This window comes from Melopsittacus undulatus, chromosome 5 (assembly GCF_012275295.1).
Source record: "Melopsittacus undulatus isolate bMelUnd1 chromosome 5, bMelUnd1.mat.Z, whole genome shotgun sequence".
Taxonomy (NCBI): domain Eukaryota; kingdom Metazoa; phylum Chordata; class Aves; order Psittaciformes; family Psittaculidae; genus Melopsittacus; species Melopsittacus undulatus.
In genome coordinates this window covers 56,692,503-56,720,283 of record NC_047531.1, presented here as the reverse complement: position 1 = coordinate 56,720,283, position 27,781 = coordinate 56,692,503, and the positions used below count along the sequence as shown (strand labels likewise).

Genomic DNA, 27,781 nt, shown 5'->3' with positions numbered 1-27,781 from the left:
GAGAACACCAATTAGCTCCAGCATCACTTGAACGAATTAAGCTAAGGTCAGAGCTGCAGCCAGCAACCATTGCTAATGGGATTTTGGTGCCACTCTGCCTCCTTTGTGCACATCAGATTTCCCGTGAAGGAATCCCTTGGGGCACAGCTCTCTGGCTTCTGTCTGAAACTTCAGGAGCCCCTGGCTTAGAATGATGTCAACTTCAGCCTTGATGCTGCACTAACAAGAAGGCAGACAGTTGGATGCTTCTTTAGCAAACGGCAGATCCTTTTAGGCAGACATCATAACTTGGCATTCTAATTTTCTTTCTTGCAATATATGTATGCATTATTTATTTATCTATAGCTCTGATAATCTGAAATTCAACTTCTCGCCATGGACAGTGACTGCAGTTCTTAGTTTCATTTCAAGTGTCCTGCAAACTGCACTGTCCACAACACAAGCAAATGGTTTGCCAAGCTGTCCCTGTCTCTCTACTGACTGTCCTATGTGCTGCCCATATGCTGACAGCAGCAGGAGGGAGCAGAATAAGTGATGCTGCTAGAAACAGATTTTTTCAGACATACTTTTCACACCGTTACACCTTCCACCAGTAAGAGAGATTATTTATTCTAATAACATGTGTGTCTAGACCAGGCTAAATCCTTGTGAGCCACCCTTTCCTAGGGGATTGACACTGTCCTTGGCCAGCACCCATGTTAGAAGGAGATGGTTGCAACCTGGACAAACTTCACCCATCTCATGGAGCTACCGGCTCTACCATGCTGCGCTGATGGGTTTTAAAATCACTAACAAAAACTGCTAGCAAGAAATGTGCTATTTTGCTTCCACAGCTAATTTGTGCTCCTTGAAGGAAATCAAAGGCAGCGTTTAATGATCCTTCTGGGCACAATATGATTTGAATCTCCATCCTCTGGGGGCAGGCTCACAGCATGAAAACCCCTGGGGTGGAGGGGAAATCTCTTTGAAGGCCGTTCACTGAGTGAGATGCTGTCAGATATTGAAGGGAGGAAGTGTGAATGTGTGTTATGAAAGTTGGCAGGTGACTGAGCTAATTACAGACTCCGAGGCAATTTAGGGTGACGGGAAGTGACTTGAATTGTAACAAGGGGTTAAAAGAGTTTAAAAGGAGACGATGCCAGTGCTTCCATGCTCAGATGTGCTGAAGACCATTCCCTGTCAGCCCACTGAGCAGCCCTGGGTCAGGGAAACCCCTTTCACCCTTATTACAGAGCAGTTTTGGAGCAAAACACAAGCTGCTGCAAAATGGTGTTAATTGGATGTGGAAAGCCTCATGGACACTTCCCCCACCCCTTTCTCTTCTTCAAAACTGTCTCCGTATTTTGATAACAATTGATGGTTGCCTAAAATCACAAAACATGTTTTCATTAATATTCATGAAAGAATGGACTGTTTTTATCTACACCTACATCAATGTGTGGTACAACTCATCTGAAGCCCAGCTTTTATCTCTAATCACACTGATCGCCTCTTATTTTTGTGGGGAAAGAAATACTACTCTTTTCAAAGGAGAAAAGCATGAAATGCTATAATTTGTGCCATGGAATTTTGGCAAAGCTGCTGCCTTCTGTGGAGTCAAAATGAAGGAGAAAAATACCCAGACTTCTAAGATTTTTAATTGAGTTCTGAATATTCCAGAAATTCTGGTACGTATTTCTACAACAGCTCTTGCCTGGACGTTCCGTGTTGGCAGCAGAACAAATGAAATTAACAGGAAACCTCTGAAAAATGTGTTTTAAAATGATACAAATTTCTTTCTGCCTCAAGATTGCCCTTTATTTATGCTACAGTAGCATGTAGCAGCTTCCCCAGGGACCAGGCATAACTGCTGTATATATTGTGCAAACCCACAGCCACAGAGCCCACGGTTCACGAATGCTACACTAGGGATAGTCAGCTCATCTGTATTGATGCCATTTTTCCTGACAGGCAGATGTTTAATGCCTGGATCACTGCAGCCAGTTCTGCAAAGTGCTGCAGCCCACCCCTATTGCCAGGGAATGAATTAAACTGCCCTGTGGGCTCGGTCCAACCCCTGAACCACTGACAGTGTGATCCAAATCAACCAGGGCAGGGGAAGGAAGTGGGGTGGTTTGCTGCTTTGCCCCTGTAGAGCACTTGTCAAGCAAGAAGGTGCTTCTCAACCCTGCAGGCTATGTTGTCTCCCTTTGCAAGTGTGCAGAGAATTAAAGAGCACCTTGTGTTTCCAGAGCACCTTACAGCCATTACCCAATAAATCCTTACCAGCATTCCACAAATAGGTGAGGCAGTAACATCAGACCATGAAGGCAAGAAACTGATTTCTGCACCCTGCTGACCCTGACAGGGGAACACGTAGGAAGAGGAACCCTCCTTCTTTCTAGCCCAGCCAAGCTGGAGCAACCCTAATTTGGCCCAAATACCTCTGTCCTGATAACCTTGCGAAATCCTGAATCCTTATTAACACACGGAGCAGAAATAAATAGGTATTTGTAGCGTGTCCTCTGATTAAAGTCATTTAATACATAGAATTTGGCAACATAAATGATGTAGCTAGATGTGCACTGAGTCAAGTGTCTTTGTGGCTGTGGAGATTAGCAGGGTAAACGGCATCATTTATTTAGTCACTTGATGCACCTCAGTTTCTGGGGCTCCCCATGAAATAAAGCCTCCTCCCTCAAACAAGCAGACACGTTATCACTACAGGCTTTAATCTCTTTTAAATGGGGTTTCCCTTCCTCCTAATCAAGTTCTTTCAGGTGGGCTTGAAATAGAAAAGATTAAGTTTAACCCTTTGGTAGTAGAGAGACAAGGATAAAGCTGACTGTCACTCTGGTTGCTTTTGTGACAGCACCCAGGAAAACCACATTTGTTCACAGTCCTTCCAAAACAAGCATGTGCTTTCACTTACTTTTTCTTTTCATTCTTTCTTTCTTTTCTTGTCTTGCCTTAAGAGATGGTGGGAAGATGCTCCAGTGTTCTTTTTTTCCTGTGCATTCGTCTCTCCCTTGGTGTCTCCCTTCCATGCCCTACATTTCCTACTGCTCATGACACTGTGCCTTGATGCTAGCAAAAATAAATAAATAAATAAATGCTCATTTCATCTTGGAGTATTTAAACAAGGCTAAATTTAGAGAAGAGTTGTGGGAAAAAAAAAAAAAAAAGGAAAAAAGGCAAAGTAACCAGCCAAAGGCATTAATTAATATGACATCTATGTGTCTGCTTCTATAAACAAGGGGGAGAACATGCGGCTTGCAGGTGAATGGGTCTGCAGGCAGGTATTTACAGAGCACTTAGGTCAAATGTGGGGTCTTGGTGGACACGTTCAGTTAGAGACATCCTGCTGATGTCTGATGGTGACATTCATTATTCACTGGCTCTGAGACAACCTGAAATGAAGAAAGTGGTATAATGCCTGCCTACATGTCAGTTGAGGGTACGTCAATATTCCCATGTATATCCCACCCAGTGTTACACTCGGGGTGAATCTGTCCTGCTCTACAGAAATTCTAGTGAGGTATCAGGTATTCAGCTACATTCACATGGTAAACATGCATATGTGTGCCTCTTGTTGGAGTCATATCAGGATCTTCTTGTGGCCACTGGCACTCATTAGCCTGGTCTCCAATGGCAGAAGAACTATTCCATGCACTCAGATGTATCAACCATTTCCCTTTCACCCAGCTGGTATTAAATGCAGCCAATTTAACCCAAAACACTCCTGGGAGTGAGGGGGGTATCCACACCTCTGCAAACTCAGCTTGTGACAGCACTGAAACCTGATGAGAAGAGATTTGCACAACCAAGTCAGTAAAACCATGACTAAAAGTGCTTTTCCATTGCTTCTTCTGGCAAGGGCTCCCTCATCCTGGCAGCTGCTGGGACAGGGAGATGGCATTCTCTAGTATTGGCAAAACACTGCATGACTGCTTTCCAAACCACCCTGAGGAACAGTTAAATCTACTCAGAAAGCCACATACATTGTCCTCGTATCTCCTGAGCAGGACACAACTCAAACACTGTTGAGAGAGTGGTTTCACAAGCATGATAGAAAGGAGCTTTTGAACCCAGATACTCATCTAAGGAGTCCTACCAAGAGATATTGAGAGGCACAAGATTATGGTCTCAGATAAATGCATCAGCTGTGAACAAGACCATTTATTCCCATCATGCCTTGCTTTAAGATATTCAAAATCAAGGCAAATTATCTTTATTAAGTGATTGCATCCCAGATGTTTTAAGTTCAGCATCATGACGGAGCAAAGACTTGCTTTGATGTATGTGGTGGTGGTGGCAGGCACACAGCAAGATCCCAGCATCTCTGGGATGCAAAACAAGTCAGTGCTGATATTTTGCAACCTCTTCCCCAGTCCTGGTATCCCTGAAATATCCTGATATCCCACTGACATCTACAGTGCAAAAAGGACCCTGAGGCTCGCTCTGTGTAGGCCCTGAGACACTGCACCTGAGTACCCAGAAAATAAGAGGAGCACCCCTGCATGACTGCATGAGCTAACTGGGAAATCATTACTATGGGGAGGTGCCTCTATGACCCCCTTCAGCCCAGTCAACCTCCTGGCAAAAGGAGTACCATTATGATGAGCCTGATGCCTGAGGAGGCTGAGATGCTGTCCCATCTGCTCTTCATCTCCACAGAGCTGCATACTCTTGCTGTGTTCAAGGTTGTCACCATAGCCCCCATTCCAGCCAATTTCTAACAAAGAGACACTGGGCTGCTACAGAATGCCTGATTGATCAGTATTGCATGGAGAGAGATTGCCACAAGAGGCTGTGCCATGCCATGCGTGCCTTTCTAGACAGCTTTCTCTGATGCTCAGTATGGCATTCCCCTTTCTTCATTTTGCTCCATTGTCCTCATATTTATGCTACTGTAAGACTACATGTTAGCTCGCTGAGGCATTTCCAGGTAAAGGTCACCATATGAATACATTAAACAAATGAGGATTTCTACCGTTTAATAAACTCTCCTCATACATTGCTCATACCAGTGGTTTGATGATATTCATTCTTTAGCTGGTCTTGACATTTGCCAGTATCTTCTCATAACAAGACAATCCAAACTGAATTCAGTTTCCAGTCAAACCAGAAATTAAAAGAGCTGGTAAATCTTCCCTCTGCCTGTGAATAGAGCACAAAATCATACTGGCCTTCTTTAATTGCCCTATGATTTTGCAAATTTAGCTCTAATCTGCTGTAATCGTTCACCCCATATCTCTTGCAGCCTTGAATTCTCACTCCTTGTTATGTGTTTGCTTTCATTCCTTCTCACAGGATTAATTCTCTTTTTCCCAGCCCAGACCCTGCTGCTGTTTATCTCCTCCCTGTGCTCCAGCTGTGCTAACACTCTGTGGAGGCTGAGCTCTATCTACATAACTAACTGGATGCACACTAATTCCATTAAGGGCCCTCTAGTCACCTGGGCTTTTTCAGTTTTCTGTGCAATTTTCATTTCACCTTCAAATCTTACTCCCTTGCCACTTTAGATCATTAAGGGGTTAAGTGAGATATATCCAGTAAATGGGATAAACCCAAATAAAGGGATTTGGATCTCCCAGTTCAGCATGTTGTTACTGCCCTTTCTATCAGTGTTTCAGGGTTTCCCAAATGCGACCAGCGGGGGCTCTTGCCAGAACCCATCTGGATTAAACTTGGTCCCAGATACAAATAAGACACAGTGGCTGGAAGGGTTAGTGAAAAGATCCTGCAAAAAATCACTCGCAAAAGCTCTTTGATATGGCCCCTTGCAAAGTGGAGAGAAAATGCTATCTAAAATGTTAATTCAGATCTCGTTTCAGATTGTTTCAGAACATGAATTTTTATCATCTCTTCCTTGAAGCATCCAGACAGGGAAGCCTGCCACCTTGGATGCTACTCTGCACATTTAATCCAGATAAACACAGAGTAATAAGACCTTGATGGTCATTTTCCCCAGCTCATCTAAGAGCAATCTATTCTCTTCAGGCTGCAGAGGAAGGAGGAGGCAGCAGCCTAGCCCTCTGGTCCCTGGTCTCAGTAGTGTGAAGCCAGCATCAGGTGAAGGGCAATCAGCTCCTTCCTTTCCTATGGTTAACACATTGCACACCTCATCTGCTATGAGCATTTCTGGGAGGAAGACATTTCTCTGCACTATCCTCACATCTGGATCCCCACTGGGGCTGCCCCTTTCTGGGACACGATCTCCCACAGCACATTTTTACTGTTTGAGAAAAGCATCACTAAGATCCAGATCTGCTCTGCCTGTTGCTTTCATGTGCTGACTGTGGCATTTGCCATACAGCCATGTGGTACCCTGAAGGCTCTGTCTCCACAGCATTTGTGTGTGTGGAATTTGGCTTTTCACAGATTTTAAGGTGAGAAAGACCCATTTCAACCTCCCCGTGTAACCCTTTGCACAGACCTAGGAACATAACTCGGAAGTTTCTGCCCTTCAGGCTCACAGCATCTGCTTGAAGATCATAACTTTCAAAAAGATACTCAATCTGGAGCTAAAGACTGTAATAAATGACTAAAGTGTCCAATTCCGAGATTAATTATTCCTGTAATTACTTAATTGCTCACCCCAGGCATTCAGCCTCTTCATCATACAATTTAACCTGTATTACATATTTCACAGTTTTATTCCCTTCTCTGTATTTCCTCTGCCACTTCTATTATCCCATTTAATGTGCGGCACCAATACTGCACTCAGTAGCACATCTATAATATGTGCCTTCGTTTTATTTTAGTGCTTTGACAGCTGGTTTCCCCCTCCACATCCTTATGAGAAACCTAATGATCTAGCATGGCTTTGTGTTTTGTATTAAATACATCGTTTGTAAAGGTGCAGAAGATGATTGGAAGATACTTTAATAACCAGGTTAATTCATAGCCATAGAGTCAAGGTGTTCAACAGGCAATTTATAATCTTTCAGCTGCTGTATCTATAGTTATTTATAACCCATACTTCTCATGACTATAATGAGCTTATACAGCATGCCCCTCATCTGAGTGTGCAGTTTGCTGCTTGCTGCTTTTCATCAAGCTCAGCCATTGAGTTCCTTGATTCATTGATCTCCAGACAAATGAGGGGATAGCAGTCTCAGCTGAATGTTGCCCAAACTGAGAAGTCCAACTATTAGTAAATACTTACTAACGTAAGGAGACAATCAATTAAACCCGGCATTTTTCATGCTGGTTTTGCTTCCTGATGCCCATTTTCCCTTCTTTTCTTTCATCTCTCCTCTCCTCTTTAGTTTCTCCTCTCTTCCTTTCTCCTGTGCAAGCCTCAGCAGCAAGCAGCAACACAGCGTGAAGAGACTGGTGTCTGCCATGTAGCCAACATTCCTGGTCCCAACCCCAGGTCCCCAGTGGGGAGGAGATGGTGCTGGGATCAGCTGCTGGAGCAACACGTCAGCATCCTGCAATGTGACAAAGAGGCCTTGCTGGACACAGATCAAAGGTCAGGGTTTATATGGGGGAGTGGATGTGCCCCCTTTTAAAGCAGGCACAGCCTGACCTCTGGCTGGAGAAGCCGAACCCATCTTCAGGAATCAGAGTAATCCCGTGTGATTTTATCCCACTCCACTTCTCTAAATCTGTGGCTGCTGCTGCTTGGTGAGGGGATTAAGGGGCTGGCAGGGGATTACGTAGCTACTGCAGCTCGCAGCACGAATTCTCCCTCCCGACACGGCCGCTCCTGGGGGCACAGAGATGCACCGCACCCACGGGTTCCCACCAGCGAGGGTCCCTGCAGGTTTATAGCCACCTGCCCTGCATCAGAGACACCGTGACAGCACCCGGTACCAGGAGTGGCATTTCCAGGGCGGAGGCAGCCAGGGTCACCCTGGGGCTTGGCCCCTCAGCGTGAGGATATCCAGTGTGGCAGCATGGCAGGGGCTGCGTGGGATCCCCCCCGGGGCCGTGGGAAGGACAGGGAAGCCCCACATCCTGCTGTCTGGTCCTCTTGCTGATGGTTAGCACATGGAGGATGGGGCCCTGGGCCGTCCTGTGGATGACACTCTGGCTCTTCTGCCTCCTGCCCTCTGCCAGGGCCCAGACAAAGATCCCACTGGAAACGTAAGTGTTTCCTTCTCTCTGTTGTGCAGTGTTTCTGGTGTGGAGTGGGCAATGCTGTGGGCATGGGCAGGGGGATGGGAATGGAAGCGCTGCGGGTGCAGGCTTCTCCGAAGGAGCACGTCACTGTAGGAGAAGTTGTATTTCCTTCCAATGGTGGCGATGGCTTATGGGAAAAGACATGGGAATGGGAGCCACAAATTCCATTCACAGGTCTAGTGTGGATGCAATGCCTCATTTTCCCATTCGTCAAGCAGAGCAATGCTACTCAACTGCTTTAGTTGAGTACTTCGACATTTATTAATGCATTGCTTAATGCACTGGGTGGCAGAAGACAAAACCAGTTTAAAGACATGCTCATCAAACCCCACCATGGGTGCAATTTGGAAAGATTCAGCCATGGAGGCAGATGCAAGCAGCCCCAGTTTAGCAGCTGCCCAGTTTAGCAGAGCCATTGCAGCAGACAGTGCCAGGGACACCCTGGGGATGTGTACAGTGGTCAGGACCTGGCTGCAGCAGGCATACACATGGGGTGTTCGAGTGAAGATGCATCTCTCTAATACACACTAGATATGGATCTTTCAGTACAAGCTTTGCAGCTCTGATCCCTTGTGTTGGTCTGATACACTGATGGCTGAAAAAAAGCCTTTGTGTGCATATACGCAGCCTGGATAATACACACATGTGTTTATTCACATGGGCAGATGTCACGGGATGTTAGGGTCATGGAGGCTACATAGAGTAAAGAGGCCACAGCACCTTTTCTTCCTTACTCTTGCTACGCCTTATTACAAAAGGTATAATAGCCCTCCCCCGAGCTTTGGAGCATAGAAATAGAAAGCTGAGCTGCAATAAAAAGCATAAACAACCGTATTTTGTGCACAGAAGCACAGCATGGTTTGGGCTTGAAGGAACTTTACAGATCATCTATAATTGTATGATTCTATGATCATCTATTTCCAGCCCCCCCTCCCATGGGCATGGCACCTTCCACTAGACCAGGTTGCTCAAAGCCCTGTCCCAGCCTGGCCTTGAACACTGCCAGGGATGGAGCACATGCAGCATTTGTGTCCGGGTACTAGTGCACATGCAAGGAATCTTCATGCACCTTTTTGGATGTGGTTTTTCAGGGCACCCATGCCTGCATGTGTGTGTTGGTGTGTGTAAGCAGCTCCTCCAACACGGTCACTGCTGGAAAACTCCCCACCAGCAGCACAGCCTGCCCTGACAGCTCCCCAGGAGGCTGAGAGCTCTCAGCAAACCCAGTGTATGAAAACTTCACCTTGTAAGCTGATTTAGGCAAGTTAAATCCTTTAAGGATTAAAAATGTCAGCACCACGGCTGGTAAAAGTTGTTGGGGGGCAGGTTCTCTGGAGCCAGGATAAGTCTGTCCGCACAGGACAGCAGGTTGGTCTGGAGAGGAGGCAACACTGCCATCCAGTTTCAGGAGCAGACATGTCTGATAAACCAACCAAAGGCAGCTCAAGCCCTTTCCTGAGACTGAGAAAATGTTTTATATTCGATCATTGCCTATAAGACCCTTTGCAGATGTGCTCACCAATACAGCCTAGGCAATTACCAGGAGCTGCGCTGACTTTATCCGGGGAGGGTCTCAGGAAACTTTGCCACCAATTTTATTCTTGGCTGCACTTTCAAGCCCTTCCTCATCGAAGTGCTTCTGATTTGCATCTCACAAAAAGGACACAGAGGTTACAGAGAATAAAATCCAACTTCTGATAATTTTAAACCATGGAAAATAAGAATAAGCTTTCCATGCCCTGGGTAAATACTGCATGGAAATACCTTTTGGCCTTGAAATCTGCAGCATTAATAACCTGGACAACCTTTATGCTGTTTTTGCTACTGAATACAAGTGCAGGGATTACAGGCAGACAATCTCTGACCAAATCCTTTTCTGATGTGTTTGGTTATAATGTGATAGTCCTTTACTACTGAGAAAAGAGTTGCGTCACTTTGCACAATTTGGAACGTATTCAAGTACAAGAATGAAGAGTAAACAATAGAAAAAAGCTTTTCTCCCCTAGCACTGAAATCAGACCAACAGCTGAATTAATCCCTGGTGTTTGAAATCCTCTCCTGAATTTAACTAAAATATTAAAGTTGCTCTCTTTGAATGAAACTTCAGTAGAAGAGCACATTGGCCAGAGGGCCAAAGGGAGTAAATCAACAGAAAATGGACTTGCTCCATAGCTTATGCAGGGACATTCTGGGGACACAAAACCAAAGACTGAAACACCAGCTGGGTTCAATCACAATGGTGACATAAGGCTAAGTGAGCCTGTGCTGCTCCCCAAGTCATGTCTGGCTTTGTTGCACTGTGTTCAGTTCATTGCCAGTTTATTCACATCTTTGCGAAGCTCACTTGGCTTTTAACTCCAGGGTGCAAAACTCTACTCAGTCAATTACTAGCAGTGCTTCTGGGGTTCAAGGTCAGCACAGAAGCCACCTCCTCTTTACTCCTGGCCACTGCTCTGCTGTGCTGAGCACTGCACTGCTCATCAGCTGGCCATGGCATGGTCAGGAGTGCTTGTAGCTGTGAGGATAGTGAGGATGGTGAGAATCTGGAGCTGGCTGCTCAGCCTTTGCCGCTTAGGACACCAATAAACATAAGGAAATGCTGGTGGGAGAGGTGAAGGCCAACCTGATATGGCCTCTTTAGACTGCTCCTACCACCTGTATATATCTCTTCCTGGGTTCATGGAGCTAGCAGCCTTAGATGAAATTTCTCTGCAACCTGATGAATTTTAGACTGACTTTTTCTCTAACCTGTTTATAAAAAAAATAAGGAAGCCTATTTAAATTCCAGGCTGCCCTTGATTTCCCAGTATTTGAGGTTACTCCCTTCCCTCGCAAATAATTGTCTTTTAAATATGTAAATGCCAGCACATTTCCACCTCTCCATTTGTCTCCTTTTCAACTTCTGTAAAATGCCACTCTATATTTTTAATTACCCACTCCTCAGCCCTGTCACACGGGGCTTCGGGACCTTTGTGGCCTCCCATTCCTCTGTGATACCTAACTTTCCAACCAGCCCTCCAAAGCTGCTCGTCTCTGGCCCTCTCTCTGCTAAAAATGCTCCCAAAGGCTAAAAAACAGTGTTCTCTTGTCCTGTTTTTAGGAAAGCAGAGAATCCCAAGTCATGATGGACTTAAAGACTGCACAGCTGAGCTGATCCACAAGCAGTAGGGAGGGGATCTTCCATGAAACTGTGTGTATGGCTGGCTTCTCTAGTGACGTATTGTTGCTAAGCTTGTATTATGGGCCTCTTACTTCAGTAATAGCATCTTTCTGTTATTTTATACACATATATCACAGACTCTTCCACCCTAAGGGGTTGAAAAATGATGAGGGCTGGAAGGAATAGGGACACATGCACTGCCACAGACACAACACAAAACGGAAAGGCCAGGATCATACACACCTCGTTTCTGGAGGAGGCAAATAGGGTAACGATAAACTTCATTGCTAAAATTACTATCCCAAACTTCATGTCTACATTCTCTTCTTCCGCAGCAAAAGGTGAGGAGAATGCAAAATATTAGTCAATACCAGCACAAAACGTCTCATACATAAAAGCTATAAAACCATCAGCAGCAGATGGGCATTGAGTTAAATGTTGATTCAGAGCTCCTTATACATCAGGGAATCTGTTAGTTACTACAACAAGAAGGAAAGCATCCCATAAGGTCCCTGTTATGTTTTCCTCTTTTATTATAGGCTTGCTAGAATAATTCTGATATGGGGAAATAAATCTTGCTGTCCTTGCAAATACCCATACTCTTTTGTATTTAAGAATGAAATGAAGAGGTAAAATCTCTGGCTGTCAAAATAAGATGCAGAGTACAATGCTAAAAAAAAGGGGGGGGCAGGGGGAGGGAGGGAATTGATAAGCCTTGTTCCTATTGACTTCAGCTGGTGCTAGAGCACACTCTGTGGCTAGAAATTAACACCTCGTTGCTAATTGAGGAGTGATTAAAAAAGACACCCACTCTCTTATTATACTCCTTTTATAGGCAGTGGAAAGAGGTGTGGTTCAGTATAGAAGCCTTAAGTATGTTTCAAATCATTCCTATAGTTGTCTACTACTCTATTTCAAGAAGAGAGTCTAAACAGTCTTTCCCAGGTTGAAGTTAGCTGTTGTGATTATTCCACCATTGCTGTGCTGGCTTTACTCCAGAGCTCATCTCTGTTGGTGTTTTATTGTGCTATGAAAGTGGTGTGATGCACTGAGAAATTAGACCCTGATGGTAAAGCCTGCTTAGGACTGGAAGAAATCTACTGGAAGCCGTAGCTAAGACTCTGCACCCCATAAATAAGTAGTGTGTTCTGGTAAGTGGAGAAGGCTATTTATCCCATTGAATAAATCTCTCTTAAGTGAATACTTGTTGAAGCAACTGCATGTAGGTGGATCTGCTTAATGTGAATCATGTAACAGATTTCTGATGAAGTGCTCTGTCAGTAATGAGAGCCATCTATTTTGATTTGGATGGCTTGATGTTCAGGCTGGTCTTCAACATCCTTATGTACTCCATGTGGTATTGCTATTGTCAGTTATTTACAGGATGGCACAAACGCAAGTAGTGTTTTACAGTGATGAGGTGTGTAATCTACTCTGGCATTATCAAGCTGTAGTATCTTCACTGAGAGCAGTAAATTAGTCTGGCTTGTTAGTCTCTGCTCCACAAAGCTCTAGGAACTGAATCCAACGGGTGAACCTTGACAACTTCTTTCAGGTCTGGCACTTATTTCTCTTCAGCAGTCTTGACATTAGATGTCTAGCCCTTCACCCCAGGCTCTGTCTGCAATCAGTGAAGACTAATAGGTGTCTGCAGAGAGCTGTTCATATCACTTTGCTCACAACAGAGTAATACAGCTGATACTGAAGACCGAATGTAGAAGTTTTGTACTTCTAAAGCTATGTGAGACAAATTCACTTAAGTCAACACTTGGTGACAATTTGACTTAGTCAAAATAGTGACTCAGACCAGCAGAACTCAGTGTCTCTCCTCACTGACCACTGTCCCAGACAGAATGTCCAAGAGCAATGCTTGCTGCCTGCCTTACTCCTTGTCTGGCTAGCAGTATGGGGAGAAAGCTTTGTTGCTGTCATAATAGTGGCTTAGAGAAATAAGGGGGGGATTCATGCTCGGGAAAATTGAGTTTTCCCTGTCTGAAGAAGTAAACAGTTCTGTTGATTTTTTATTAACACTGATTTATCCTTTTTTCATTTTTTTTAGGGTGAAGGCTTGGGCAGATGCCTTTGGTGGGGAGCTGTACTCCATTGTGACCAAGTATTCAGGCTCTCTCCTGTTGCAGAAGGTAGGCAAAAGCTGTGAGGGTTCAACTGCTTTGCACTGCCTCCCCATGTAGCCCTCCAAGCTTTCTTCTGGGATGGAAGAAAGCAAGCCACACAGGTCTCCAGTTAACTCTCAAAACCTGTGTAGGTTCATACCCATAAGCAGAGAGTGATGCCCTGTGGCCATTCTCCATGAACAGGAGAGGGGCAACCATCTATCTAATGCCTTTCCTGCTTTCATTAGCCATGGCTGAATGACACTTAAATAGTCCCATTTAAAAAAATAAACACTTTTTAACAGTGCTAATTTTGTTTCCCCTCTGATAGTCATTGTATGCCCTTTTGTACTGACCCTTCGCTCCTCCTTTCCTAAGTGCCTATCAGTTCCTCTCCTGCCCTTCACTCCCATGTTCATGGTCATCCCATTGTCCCCTCCTGCAGCTCTCCAGCTGGCACTCATGTTTCTTTCTGCTTTCTTCATCTGTCTTCCACCAGTCACTTAATTCTTTGAATTCTGCCCTTGAAACCCTGCTTTGGACAAGGTCCCTGAGGCAGCTGCCTTTGGAGCCACGATCTTCCAGAGGTGCAGAGCTCTGCTTGGCCTGGTCACCAAACACCAGGCACTGTTGCACAGAAACAACAGTTTCAGTGCCTGAAACCAACATTAAAGGGTGTAGCGCCAGGGGCTTTAATAAAGGTCCCATTTGCAGATGTAGAGAAGTTGTCCTGTTACTTTGACTCCTGAAGTCAGAGGTGAATGGCTGCTCCTCTTCCAGGCTTGGTGAGCTCTGCACTGCAGCAGCAGGGCTGCATGGATCAACAGGTCCCAAGTGCTGCACAGGGGGCCTGGTGGCTGCTGAGTGCATCTGAAGTTATGCAGTCCCCTCTCCACCCCATGGGGCTGTCCAGTTCCTTTTCTTTACTTTTCCTCTGATACTTCTCTTCAATACAAACCCTTCACTGTCTCTTAGGCCTTCCAGGTGTCTGATTTCTGTCCTCGTATTAGTAGCAGCACCCATATCTCAGTACAAAAGGAAGGATCTGGGTGTCATTTGCCTTGCCTTGCTGCTGAGCCCTTCTTTCCCTGTACCAATAGCGTTGCTTTCTATCTGAAGTAAAGGTGTATCACCTTTGGCCTTCAGCATCCACCCAAAAGATCCATACTGATCATCAGGCCTTTTTAGGAGGAATGTACCACTGTGCACTGTGTAAAAAAATCTGTCAGCACGAATAGAGGTACTTCATGAGGCAGCTGTGGTGGGTATAGATGCAGGTAAAAGTTTGGCTTTTAGTGGTTTGGATGATATCTGCATTGCCCATTCTTCCATGAGGTCTCCAAGTGATAATTTTCAGAGGCAAAGTGGCATGCTAAGGTATCTCTGGTGGGTGCCAGAGCTCCATTGGGTGTAAGATACAGACTGGGATTATTTGATAGTCAGGCATCTGCATCTAATGCTATATAGGTATGCTTCAACACAGCCAACTTGCAGTGCTTGTGTGGCTATTTCTACCAAGAGATTAAGGGAGTTGTTCCTTCAGGTCCAAAAGTCAGTGGGACCCAGAAAAACAGGGTTTAGCTTGAAAATACCAGTGTTGTGAGAGTTAACAATGTGGTACAATGTGGTACTGGGGTGGGTGTTAAGACAGCTGTGCTGTTGACCCGTTAGGGCTGTTGTACCCGATTATTTCATCTCCCTCTGTCAATACTGTCTTGTCTCTTGGAATCTTAATCTTTTTGGGGTATGGGTTATATGAGACCTGTAGATGCTAGTATTGATGGCTTGGTTTCACGAGCGGAAGGGCTTTGACCACATTTACTACAAGCACAATGACCAAGGGTGAGGGTGTTATCAGGGATATGCAAAACTGGTTTGAAAAGGGTGCTTAGGCAATCAGGGGGTGTCCAACCAGGACAGTTGTCTCCTGAGTAATCTAAGAGAGAAGATGCGAATATAGTACCACTGAAAATTACAGTCATGGCAACCAGATCTTGAACAAAATTTAACTTTATCAGCTTTTGGTGTAATTCACTGGAAGTAAAGAAAACAGATTTTTGATGAAAAAGAAACCTGAATGTTACAAAATCCTATCTTGCATTCATGTCAAGGGCAGGCAAGGCAGAGCTATATTTCCCTGGTGGTCTGACAGCCTTATAAAACAATTGCACTTTCCTGTCTCAGTCCTTGTCCACATGGTTTTGTTCTTGGAGAGGGGAAGGTGTCTCATTTGCTCTTGCAAGTGCTGGGGCCTGGATGCAGCACAGAGAGATTGTGCTTTGCACAGCCTCTGGATGCTCTGCATGGGACACTGTCACCCATGATTCAGAGGCAAACTGTCCTTCAGTGAGCCACTATCAGCACTTCCAGCACTGGGATACAGATGAGCTCGACCCAGACTTGCTCTGTTAACACTTCAGTGAAGAGCCATATCCCAAACACATATCCTGTCCTGCTGTTGTGGTTTAGACCCAGCCAGCAATTAAGTGCCATACCACTCACTCCTTCCCCAGCCAGGGTGGCATGGGGAGTCAAATGAAGAGAATGTAGAATCTATAGGTTGAGATAAGAATAATTAAAATAAAGTGCAATATAATATTAATAAAAAGTGTTATAATAATAAGAAAGTATAAACCAGAAAAAAAATAAAACAAAACTCAGTAAACACAGTGATGCACAATACAATTCCTCATTGCCTGCTGACTGGTACCCAGCCAATCCCCAGTGATCAGACCCTACCAGCCCATTCACCCCAGTTTATATACTGGGCATGATGTGCTGTGGTATGGACTACCCCTTAAGCTAGTTTGGGTCAGGTGTCCTATCTCTGCTTCCCCCTGGCTTCTAGTGCCCCTTCTCACTAGCAGAGCATGAGAGACTGGAAAGTCCTCAATCAGGGTAAGCACTACATAGCAGCAATTAAAACATCAGTGTGTTATCAGCATTATTTTCAGACTAAATCCAGAATACAGAGCTGTACCAGCAACTAGGAAGAAAATCATCCCAGCTGAAACCAGGTCACCTGCCCTAACTTCAGTGGTTTAAACAGCTCAGGACTGCCCTAACCTCAGCAGTTTAAATAGTTCAGGATTGCCTTTCAACCTTGAAGTCGCTCTTCTTGAGCTCTTTGATTTTCCCTTACTTCCCTGGGCCTAGGGAAATGGTCCAGGGATATTCCCTTATTTCCTTGGGACTAGGGAAATAGGGTAGGACCAGCCAGCACACACAACTTCAGTCCTTCTCTCAGCCTCTGTTTCCTTAGCAAGCCCTGGGTTTGATACCTACTCACAAATCGGCATCTCAAAACAGAGATGCTCCTGGAGGGCTGCCTCTGCATCCATGACACGTACACTGCTACAGAAGGATGGCTTCAGGAGGGCATATACAGAGCTTTTACTAATAGCAACGTTTTCATGCCCCATGAGATGCACCTTGGCAGACCACAAGTAACTTTATGTGGATCACTAGAGTAGTGAAGATTGCAGGCCTGTGCAGGGGAGCCAAATGCCCTGAAGTCTGGAAAATTGCCTCTCTTTCACATTAAATATTTCTCTGTGTATGTGAGCATGCACAGACCAGCAGAGGAGTGAGGGGCACAATGTAGAGACCTTTCTTGCTGAAGTTGATGGGCATTTTGCCTTTGTGGAAATACAAACTGAGAGAAAACAGCACCTTTCATATTTTATTTCATGCACCCTTGTGCCTAATAGGCTCAAAGTAGCTAGCTTATTGTTGCTTTGAGAGCCATAATTTTTCAGTAACTGAATGTTCTGTATGTAGACCTTCTCGTTAATATTTAGCATAAACTTCCTTTTGTGGCTTTGAGTCTGTTCGGTTTTCCGTAGGGTTTTTTTTTGTTTTCCCAGAAGAATTTTAATATCTCATTGCAAATCCAAACAGTCAATTTCTTGACAGGCTTTATTGTTCCAAGAGATCTGGTGAATCAGTAGACATCTCTTGAATTCACAAAGGCAGGTTCTCATCCTGGATCAAAAGGCTTTGAGAAAGCCCCCAGGTGTTTCTCTATCCCAAGCAGTAAGGATATCCTCAAATTAAACTCCATCAAGGTAGCAGAAGCTGAAGAGTGATTTTTGGTTTGATGACTGAAATATTCAGGGTGGTTGTAACTAGATGATCTTAAGGTCCTTTTCAGCCCTAACTGTTCTATGATTATGCAGCAGAAGTTAAGGTAAGTTGAAGAGGAACTTTTTACAAGGGCAAGTAGGGAGAAGACAAGGGAAAATGGCTTTAAACTGACAGAGGGGAGATTTAAATTAGATGCTAGGAAGAAATTCTTCATTATGAAGATGCTTCCATTCCCTGGCAGTGTTCAAGGTCAGGCTTGATGGGCCTTTGAGCAACCCAGTCTAGTGGAAGGTGTCCCTGCCCACAGCAGAGGGGTTGAAACAGATGATCTTTAAGATCCCTTCCAACCCAAACCATTCTATGATTCTATGATAAGCCTGCACACTTAAACCTGGCTCTAAGGTGATGGATCTGTATTAGAATTGGCCGGGGTCCAGGACAGCTGAGAGCAATACTGCTGGAATAGAGAGGCAATGGGAAAGGCTGAGTATGGGGAAGACAAGATCATCTCCCAGAGCTAAGGAACAGAAAGCTGCAACTTGTGGCCTAAGTCTGTTTGCCATAGTCTTGCTGCTGCAATCAAAGGCCTGGGGCCACCAGTGGCAGCCATGCCAGGAAGATACAATGGTGGTTCTGGGCTTCTCAGGCCTTGCCTCCAAGTGGCAGGAACGCCATCAGCTTCAGCAGACCCAAATCTTCACTTTTTCTTCTACTGTGTAAATGATGCATTCTAAGTGTTTCCTGAGAATTGCCTCCTGCTTCCTTATGGAGCTGAGGTGCTGATTGCCTGTCCCTTTGGACAGGGCTGAGAAAGGACAGCACAGCTTGACTGTTTGCTCCAGCTATGTAATTACTAGAAAGCATGATAAATAACTGCACGGTGAAGAATAGAAGTTATAGAAGTTCAGTCAAGACATTTTCCTGGGTGAAGATGAAAGGGATGTCTTTCACACTCTTAATATAGTTTCACTAGCAGTGAGTAATGCAACACTGTGTACTCCAATGGGCTCAATTTCATGGAGGTGGCAACAAGAAAATATATTTGGTGATATATCTCTGTTCACAGATAAAACTTAGAATACTGGATCCTGGATATTCCAATTTTTAAGTCACCACCCCCATCACTGCAGAAGGAGAATCTTAATGATTTGCTCCTGCTATTTTAAGGGAATACTAATTACTAGATGAATATGAAAAGATTTTCTGTTAGATCAGAACTTTTTGGCCTCTTTTCAACATCAGATCCTTTCAGCCAGTTCTCCCTAGTCAACAGCTAATTTCTGTTCTGGAAATTATAATGATCTGATAACTTGAACCCTAAACTTATTCTATGCAGGTTAATCTTGGTCAGCTACAAGCACCTGTGTTGGTATATGCATACTTTCACATGTGGTGTCTGGTAACAATATCACAGTCACAGCTACTACTTCATTGCTCACCTTTAGGAAGTCTTGGAGTAAATGTGCATTAATAGCAGTTGAATTTAGTGGCAGAGATTCAGACAGAAAGTGGTTTGCTAGATTGTTTGTAGGGGAAAAAAAAGCTCAAACCAGGTGTATTTCTTGCAGCCTACTGAAACTTTGCAGAAAACTTTCTGGTGGTTGTTTTCTGGTCTTCCCATTCTTGGCTAGATCCCAGGGCTGAGACGTGTGTACAGTATTAACAGACTGATTGCTCATGATTACTTTTACCTTGTTGACATCTACTTGTCAATGTGTCAGAAGCATATTAAACAATAACTGAGAGGTGAAAAGCCTTGTTCTTTTTCATTCAAGATATGATCCAAGGTAACCGATGGCAGGTCACTTTGTAAAGTGAGTGCTTGCCCGTACTGGTGTGGTCCCCCCCTTCACTAGCTTTCCCAGGAGAGATTACCCTCCTCCCCCCGAGGAGGGCCTGATTAAAGCCTAGCCTGGCAAAGATCCCTTCCCTTACAATGAAACCATGACACAGAGCTAAATGGGACAGGCACCAGCTGGGATGTGTCCTGCGCTCTTGTCAGCAGTCAGGGACCTCAGTTGGGGGGGTTGCTGTTGCACATCCCTCTTTCAGCATCATGGTTACACTAACCTTCGTGTTCAACCCTACCTCCTCCCCTGCCAGTCCTGCCTACTCAGCCACAGCAGAGGGGATGCAAGGACTGGCATATTTAATCCGGTAAAACCCTTGCTGTTAATCACGCCAGACAGAGCAAGCAGCCTCCCCGCCATGCCTGCTGCAGGCTGGATGCTGCTGTTTCTGATGTCCTCAGCCTGCCCCATCCTCAAGGCATTTCTTACCCTGTCTGTGCTCAGCTGCCTTTCCTCCCTCTCAGATGGTCAATGAGCTTCTTGAAGAAAAGGAGCTCTACTACCCACCCTAAAGACATCCAAAGTTGTCATCAGCCCCTTTCTTCTAATTCAAAAGTGCCTCTAAAGCCCTGCCATCCCCTTATCCTTTCACCACCTCATATTTACCAGCACAAGAAGTCCAGCCCTGGCTGAGATTGCTGCTGTGGTGTTAATACAGCATGTAGGTGGAAGGGATGTGTACACACTGCAGAGAGAAATTATAATGAGGGATCAGGGAAATTCAGTCTCTGTTGCCTTCATGATTCCACATTGCTGGAGGAAAAGGCTCTGGCTTTTCTGAAATAAGTTAACCATACTGTGTCCTTTTGCAGGTTGTTTTAATTTCTGGCTATCTTTGTTATGTTGGGATTTTTTTAAAAAAGGGGAAATAAAGGCCATTGTATCCAGTCTTGAAAGGGAAGATTTAGGGAGGCAGATTACAGTTATCCAGTTCAGGAGTACTGTCAGGTTTTTAATGCCTAGATTCTACAAAACATGGTCAGAAGAAACTGATTATCTATAAGGCTGTCAGACCCAGATCCTTCTTATTACAGCATCTCTCACAGTGGAGGCAGCAGTAAATAGTTACACTCGTAATTCCTGGTTTCAGGGAATCACCTCTGTGGTGCTCTTGGCTCAAAGTGGGTCATGCATGCTGAATAAAGTATCATAACTGTCTCACTGACCTTTCCTTAGCAGTTTCCCACACAAGCCTGAGTAGACCCTTCTTGCTGCCGACCTGATAAGTTACCCTACAGATAGGATGGCATTGTGGGAGGACAAGTTATTACACTAGCATGACATCTCTCCCACTAGTGACCCAGAACACATATGGTGTAGGAGGCAATATAATAACAGTATACAGTTCCTTGCCCTTCTCTCTGCCTTAAGTAAATTTCAGGTATGTGATGCATATAATGCTATTATGGATGTAAGCACAATGTGTATTTTTGGTTTTCAAAAGCTTCTTCTGCTCTTCTCTCATTTGTAGGCATTAATAGCTTCAGGTACATTGCTGTGTTCAACAGTTACAAGCTCACAGTTGGATCAGTTGCTTTTACTTAGTCAAAATGCTTTGTGTTATGGCCAGTGATCTGCACACACCCTGAAGAAGGGGGAAATACAAAGAGGGGGGAAGGTGATAAATCAGACTGGTTCTTTCAACACATCTTTCTTCACTAAAAATAATAACACCCAGCTAACAATAACAGATTCACCCCTCTCCTTATGAGCCTCCTGCTCAGCAGGGTTTTCTGCTTTCCCTTGGGTAGAAGTACAAAGACGTGGAGCCAACCCTGAAGATCAAAGAGGTGGATGGCTTGGAGCTGGTGAAGAAGTTCTCAGAGCAGATGGAAAGCATGCTCCGCAGGAAGGTCGAAGCCGTTGAGGTAAGACCACCAGGGCTAAAGAAAGGAAACCCTCTCCTGTCAGCCCCCGAGCAGTAGACACAAAGCTTCCTGCCTGTACCAGGAGAGTGTGGGCACAGAGGTTGCATGAGGACTTCATTGCCTAACAAAATGCCTGCTGGTGCAGCTGGCTGCTTGCTCTGAGCTTTAAGTAGACACTGGTGGGAGGATGTGGGCGTTCAGACAAGGGAATGCTGGCTTCTCCCTCAGCCCAAAGTAGGAAATGAGATACAAACAAAGTCTAGGAATAAATATGAGGGAATGAATACTCTTCCAGGAGAAAAAAGCTGTTTAAAGAGCAAAAAAACACCTCTTGCAAGAGAAAATCCATCCTTGCATAATGCAATCTGGCCATTGAAGACTGGTAGCTTGTTTCAGCTGTGTGTGTGGCTCAAGGGAGATTTCTGCAGCCCCTGAACAGAAGCTGCAAGGAAAGTGCTTGGATTTCCAGCTGTGTACATGAGGAAGTGTGGAGGAGGTGGCAAGAGGTCTTTAGCTGTTGCTGTGTTGGAGATCAGAGCAAGTAATCATTATGGCCTCTCTTACCTCTTGCATCTAAGGATCTATCATATTCCCTTATATTTACCCACTATGAAAAGCATATTTCTATAGTCACAGAGCCTTGACTGTTAAAGGCATCTAATGTGGAAAAGTCATCCAGAAACACATCATTTGAATCCCGAAGTGAAATGTGGGCATATTTAGACCCAGAGCTTTGGCCCATAACATTAAATTCATAGCCAGACTTTTCCAGTGTTTGGATTTCCTTATCCTTTGTGAAGGAGCAAAAAGTAGTTTTGCTGAGACTGTCGCTGATTGTGCAGCTCTGAAAACATGTGCATGTGTAGCTGGATTCCTTCCCAGTCTGTACCAATTGAGAACTAGTGCCCTGAAGCATCACAGTGGAGAATACTAGTTGATTATTTTGTCTTCCATAAATGGTAAGAGCTTATAAATGGCCACACCATCACTGAGGCCTTTATGAAATCAAGTCATGGTCTTTGTCTCAGTAATAATATACCAGATTGGGACTCCCACAAGACCTTTTATTCTGACAAGATACTGACATCAGGCTGGGTCTGCCATGCCTTTCCCATGGCTTTTTGGAAGGGTTCATGGAAAATGAAATTAAATCTCTGGCTGTTCATTCTCTGAATCAACATGTTTCTGTTTGTTTATGTCCTGTGATATCTAAGACTGCTCAGGGGTTCAGTGGGGATTCTGGAGTAAGTAGGTGTGAATATACTTGGCAGTAAATAGCTTTGAATATACCTTCCAAGCTGTAAAGTTGCAGCACAGAATGACAGGTCAGCAGAAAAGGAGGGTAAGAGGAAAGTTTATAGCCCTGTGACTCTGTTGTGGTAAAGGAGGCAGTTGTGTGTCTTTTCACTACCTGTGTGAATGGCTGATACAGCTGGAAGAGCTTATGGAGGGTTTTTTACAGCACTCTGTCATCTTTCTTTCCATGTGCTTGCATTAGAGGTTGGTGGATGCAGCAGAAGATGCAGATCTGAACCATGAGTACAACTCCTCACTGGAGGTAAGTTTATCCTGGTCAGTGACAAAATATGACATGCATCAGCCACCTCAGGTTCATGGACAGGTTAGGAGTTTCCTTGTCTTCAGGGCACTCAGGTTGTCTAGAAACTAGTGTAAGATACTCCCTTGGCAGATCCCAAACCTAGTAACACCAAGGAGATTAGTCTCTTCGGCGTTGGGAGGGGGAGGATTTATGAAGATGTTGGGTTGTGTGATGTTATTGGCAGCACATTTCTGCACACCAACGTTGTCACTATATGATGCGTTGTTGCAAATTAGCTGGAGTTTTGTTGATTACTTGACTGGAAAATGAACTAAAAATTGAGTGTATATGAGTGATGAGGCAGATGCTGTTACAAATACCCACAGCAAACTGTTATTTCCAATGAGCTGAGTTTCTCACTATCATTCTCAACAGCTCCCATCACCTTTCCTCTACCCTGCAGATACCCTCTTGACAGGACTTCCCCTTAAGTGAAAGCTTGGTGTTGTCCGAGTCGTTTGGATAATTGGCTTTCTGTTAATAGCTATTGTAGCCAAGCTATGGGATTATTGTTGGTGAAGGGAACTGGAGTGAAAACTCTGCTGAAGAATGTCCATTGTCTTCAGCAAAAGCACACAGTGTTTAGTAGAAGTACAGGCTATCCCTGCTAGTACACATCTCCATGCTGGGAAAAGGTGGGAGTGAAAATGGTTCTTGAAATCAAGCTAGCTACCATCTTCACCTCTTTATTTAAGAATCCCATTACAGTCATGCTAGTTGGGTTAGCTGCATTCACAGTATGGGTCATGGGTGAGTTGAAGTACTTGACTATATTCCCACACATCATTCACACAGACTGAGTACTGTTAGTACTTGAAAATAAAGCCTTAAATAACCTCTGCCCTTGGATAAAGTCAACAAAAACATCTTAAAAATATCTATTATCAAGAGTGAAGAGTGTCCTGAGGATACTAAAATGGCTATAGATGCTAAATCACCAGTGGCTTCACAGGGGGAAAACTGCATCATCTTTGATCACCTTCTGCTCTATCCTTCACTCTTTATGAGTGCCTGCTGCTTAGAGCAACAGAGTGAGGGGATAATCCTAGATAGATGTACACCAGCAGTTCACTCTAGGAAATGACAGCTGTAGAAACAGGACAAGTAAGGTCTGGATTGGCATGCCCTGTAGCAAACCTGGGGGGCAGACCCAGTGAGACACTCCATCTCTCTGGCTAGTCACTTAAATACCTGTGAGGGACCACAGGAGTCCACCACTGTCCCTTTGCTCTCAGGTAGCTCTTCTGCTGCTGGTTATGACCATGCTTTCAGTCATGGGGGCACCTGGCAGTGAGAAACTAGTCAGAAACCATCATTTGGGAAGCTCGACAATTTTCAGTTGATAATGGCTGTTGTTTGTTGCTCATTGTGATCCTATTTGAAGCCCAAATTCTTCAGGTGTCACTTTATGTTTTAAAGAGGTTTTAAGGTGTTTTTCAGGCAGTACTGATGATAGTCTGTCTTTCTCTTGTTGCCTTTCTCTCTTCCATTGTCTTCATCAACAGTTTGATTACTACAACTCTCTCCTGATTAATGATAAGGATGAAAACGACAATTATGTAGAGCTTGGAGATGAATTCATTTTGGAGCCAAATGAGCATTTCAATAACCTGCTGGTGAACACAACGTACAGTGATATCCAGCTCCCCACCAACGTCTACAACAAAGGTAATGGCCTCTACTTTCTCACTACTAGTAGGTTGCTGTGGAAACAACCAGTAATAATACTGAAAGAAAAGATGGGAATATTAAAAAACCCCACAGCTGACAGAAAACAGGCCTGGAAAGATATTGTCCCAAGGCATGGCTGTCTGTGCTGTAGTTTGTCACTGTGACAGGGTTTAGGTATAATCTGCTCTTGAAGGACCTCTGATTATGGACAGTTCTCCATTTTAGGCAGTATAGTCTCCTAGGGTTCATCTATCCAACCAAAGATGCTATGAAACACAATGATGTGAATTCGTTGGCAATCACCACTCCATACAAAGGGTCAGATCTATCAAGGTCTTCAGGTGTTGAGGATCTCATTGATTTTAGCTGAGATTTTAGATCCCAAGTACCTTTGTGGTATGGGACACTAACAGCTCACAGGGACACTTTTAATGAGCATATCCATAGGGACTGGGAGTAGAATCATAGAATCACAGAATGGTTTGGGTTGGAAGGGACATTTAGTTCTAACCCCCCTGCCATGGGCAGGATAATTAACAACTGCTAGAAGGACATGACTATTCTGGGTTATTTTTCTCAGCAAGCCTTTAGCACTTTAGCAGCTGCAGAAGCCCAGGAAGGCACTGAGGTTTATATGGCCTTATCTGTGCCTAGAGTGTGTCCTCTCCTCCTGCACATCTTCCACTCTGGCTACGCACCAGAAACCATTCCATCTCCAGGCTGGTCAGCACGTTGCCAAATCTGCGGGATGAGGCACCAGTTGTGATTGTTCCGAGTTTACTGCTCCTTTTGGCCACCATTCAAAGCTGCCTGAACTGGCTCCTTCCCTGCCTCCCCATCAGCTCTTCCCCTTGTATACATTTTGGCAAGAAAAAAAGGTGCCACTACATGTCTCATTTGCAATCTTCAGGACCAGACAGGGCAGGTGCTGATGACTGTGCTCACAACTGTTACATTATTTAGAGGGACAGTAGAGGGAGTTCTATTTCTCACATGATTTTCAGCGAGTTCCATCTGGTCTGACAGCCCCAGACACTAAAATCTTGCTCACAATAGAGCCACCAGCAGAGCTGGCTGTGGGCAGCTACATGAAGTAGGCTGCTGCCTAGAGCAGCATACAGGAAAAGGTGGTCAAATGGGTGCTGTCAGAGACAGGAGAGGGGCATTGCTCAGCTAGCTGTTTTCTTGCCTCTACAGCTTGACACAAACCATCCAACTGCTATGGCTGGAGAATGAGCAGGAGATGGAGGAGGAGGAGATGGAGCCATTTGATGCCCACGGCTCGTGCTGGGACCAGTGCTTGGCAGTATTCACTCCCTCTTTTGCAAATTGCAGCAAGCCTGGCTCTCCACAGCTCTTCTGGCTCCCTTCATGCATGAGTTCCTTTGGCCCCATCCCTGGGGAAGTCACAGTTCAATTTTCCCTTATTTTGACCAAAACTGCCATTAGTAAAGTGACTAAACAGGAAGTGGTAGGCCAAAGCCCCTTCCCTTTCAACATTAATACATCTAATGCTACAATGACTAGTCTCATAATTCCCTGTTTCTATTGCTGCTGCTCTGTTTGGTCTCCTGAGGCAATGAGTCAACACAGACACCAAATATACATTGTCTCTTATGAATTCTTGCAAGCCTGTAACTTGCTATTGATTCTGATGAGATCGGGGCAAGGAAGGACAGCTCAGGCTTTGTGAAAGAAAGAGGAGGAGATGAAAGAATTGTTGGGGAAGAGAGGAGAGAGAAATGGCATGAAATCCTAGAGCTCCTCTGTCTTAGGCAGTTACAACTAACATAAACACTCCTGAGCCCTGCCTGTGTGGTGTGGCCAATTGTGCTCAGTGCAGTGTTGGTTTTCTGGGCTTCTCAGAGCCCTCTTCCAACCAGGTGTAATGCCCAAAGGCAGAAAAGGATGGAACCAGAAACAGGGATAATAGTGAATGACCAAGTTGAGATCACTTGTAGTGGCCAGTGGTGACCTGGCCTCCGGGATTTACTGGAATGATGCATCCAATTCCCTGCCCATTGTCAAAGTTTTGGACAAGACTGCATGCCTCCTGGGGTTGCTTTTGTTCTCATGTCTCTCCTCCATTGAAGGTGTTGGGTGACCTATCCTCTTTTGCACTTTTTTCCCCATTTTCTATTCTTTCATCACAGACCCGGACATCCTGAATGGTGTTTACATGTCAGAAGCCCTGAATCCTATTTTTGTGGACAACTTTGAAAGGGATCCCACTCTGACATGGCAGTACTTTGGCAGCTCCACTGGATTCTTTAGGCTTTACCCAGGTAAAAGAGCAGAGATCAGCTTTGCTCTTTCAGTGCAATGCAATAGTCTTGCAGGACAAGGTCCATGACATGGAAGTGCTCAACCTGGGAAGGCTGAGAGCAGTGTGGTCCCATGATGGGCAGGGTGCAGTGAGAAAAATACTCAGTGCATGGGCTGCTGCCACTTCGGATGAAGGAATAGCGTCCATGGTAGGCATAACCCCCTTTTTCCTACATGGACCAGCCCCCCAGGCATGTTGCCCTTGAAATCCTGGAGAAGGCTGCTTACAGGTGCTCCAAAAAGCTCACAAAGCACCATGGCAGCACCCATCTCCCAGGTGGGGTGCAGATGCTGCAGGAGGGTTTCCTGCTTCATGCTTCCCTGTGGATTTTAATAGCAGCTACAGTCCCTCTCCATCCACATGTAGCAGAGGCAGCTGCCAATCTGACTTGTTATCCACACACGAGCTGAGAGCTGCATATAAGGTCACGGAGCAAGAGGGGAGGGCCTGTGCTTGAAGGAGTCCACAGGATCCTCCACAGCTGTAGCCTGGCCTGGTGGCCCCTTCATCAGATGGCTGCATGCCCTTGTTCTGTGACCTGTCATGTGCTGTGGAAGGAGAAAGTAGAGATGACTGTGAACAGAGTAGGGAATCTGGGACATGCCCCTGTTACTGCTGCTGCGTTTATGTGCTCTCAACAACTGCTGGGGAGAAAAAGATGTTGAGAACTACATTAAAGTGGCAAAAAGCTCAAACTAAGTGCAACTGCTCCCCATAATCTAAAAGACTACATCTGGGTATGTTTATAATAAGTATCTCTGTAGCTCTGCTTGTATTTCTACAGAATGGCCGCTGCTGTTGCTGGCCAGACTTATGTGCCCATGGGGTAGCTGTGTCTCAGCAGTGAACAGCAGAAGTTCCCTGGGGAGTGGGGAGCAGATGCCTGCCTGTCCGTGTGTGTTGATTGCTCCTTTTGTTGCTCCCTTCAGGAATAAAATGGTTACCAGATGAGAATGGAGTCATTTCCTTTGACTGCAGGAATCGTGGCTGGTAA

The 27,781-nt window shown here is 44.9% G+C and overlaps 1 protein-coding gene across 1 annotated transcript in view; it reads left to right on the top strand.

The window, feature by feature from the left end:
- Positions 1–7,969: 7,969 nt before the first annotated feature.
- The window catches only part of CACNA2D4 (calcium voltage-gated channel auxiliary subunit alpha2delta 4), a 129,712-nt gene continuing 109,900 nt past the window's right edge, over positions 7,970–27,781 (top strand). The window contains exons 1-7 of the mRNA XM_034063348.1: positions 7,970–8,076; positions 13,332–13,413; positions 21,074–21,190; positions 22,689–22,748; positions 24,296–24,458; positions 26,615–26,746; positions 27,717–27,777. Coding sequence (XP_033919239.1) covers positions 7,970–8,076; positions 13,332–13,413; positions 21,074–21,190; positions 22,689–22,748; positions 24,296–24,458; positions 26,615–26,746; positions 27,717–27,777 — 722 coding nt within the window. The remainder of the gene's footprint in view (positions 8,077–13,331; positions 13,414–21,073; positions 21,191–22,688; positions 22,749–24,295; positions 24,459–26,614; positions 26,747–27,716; positions 27,778–27,781) is intronic.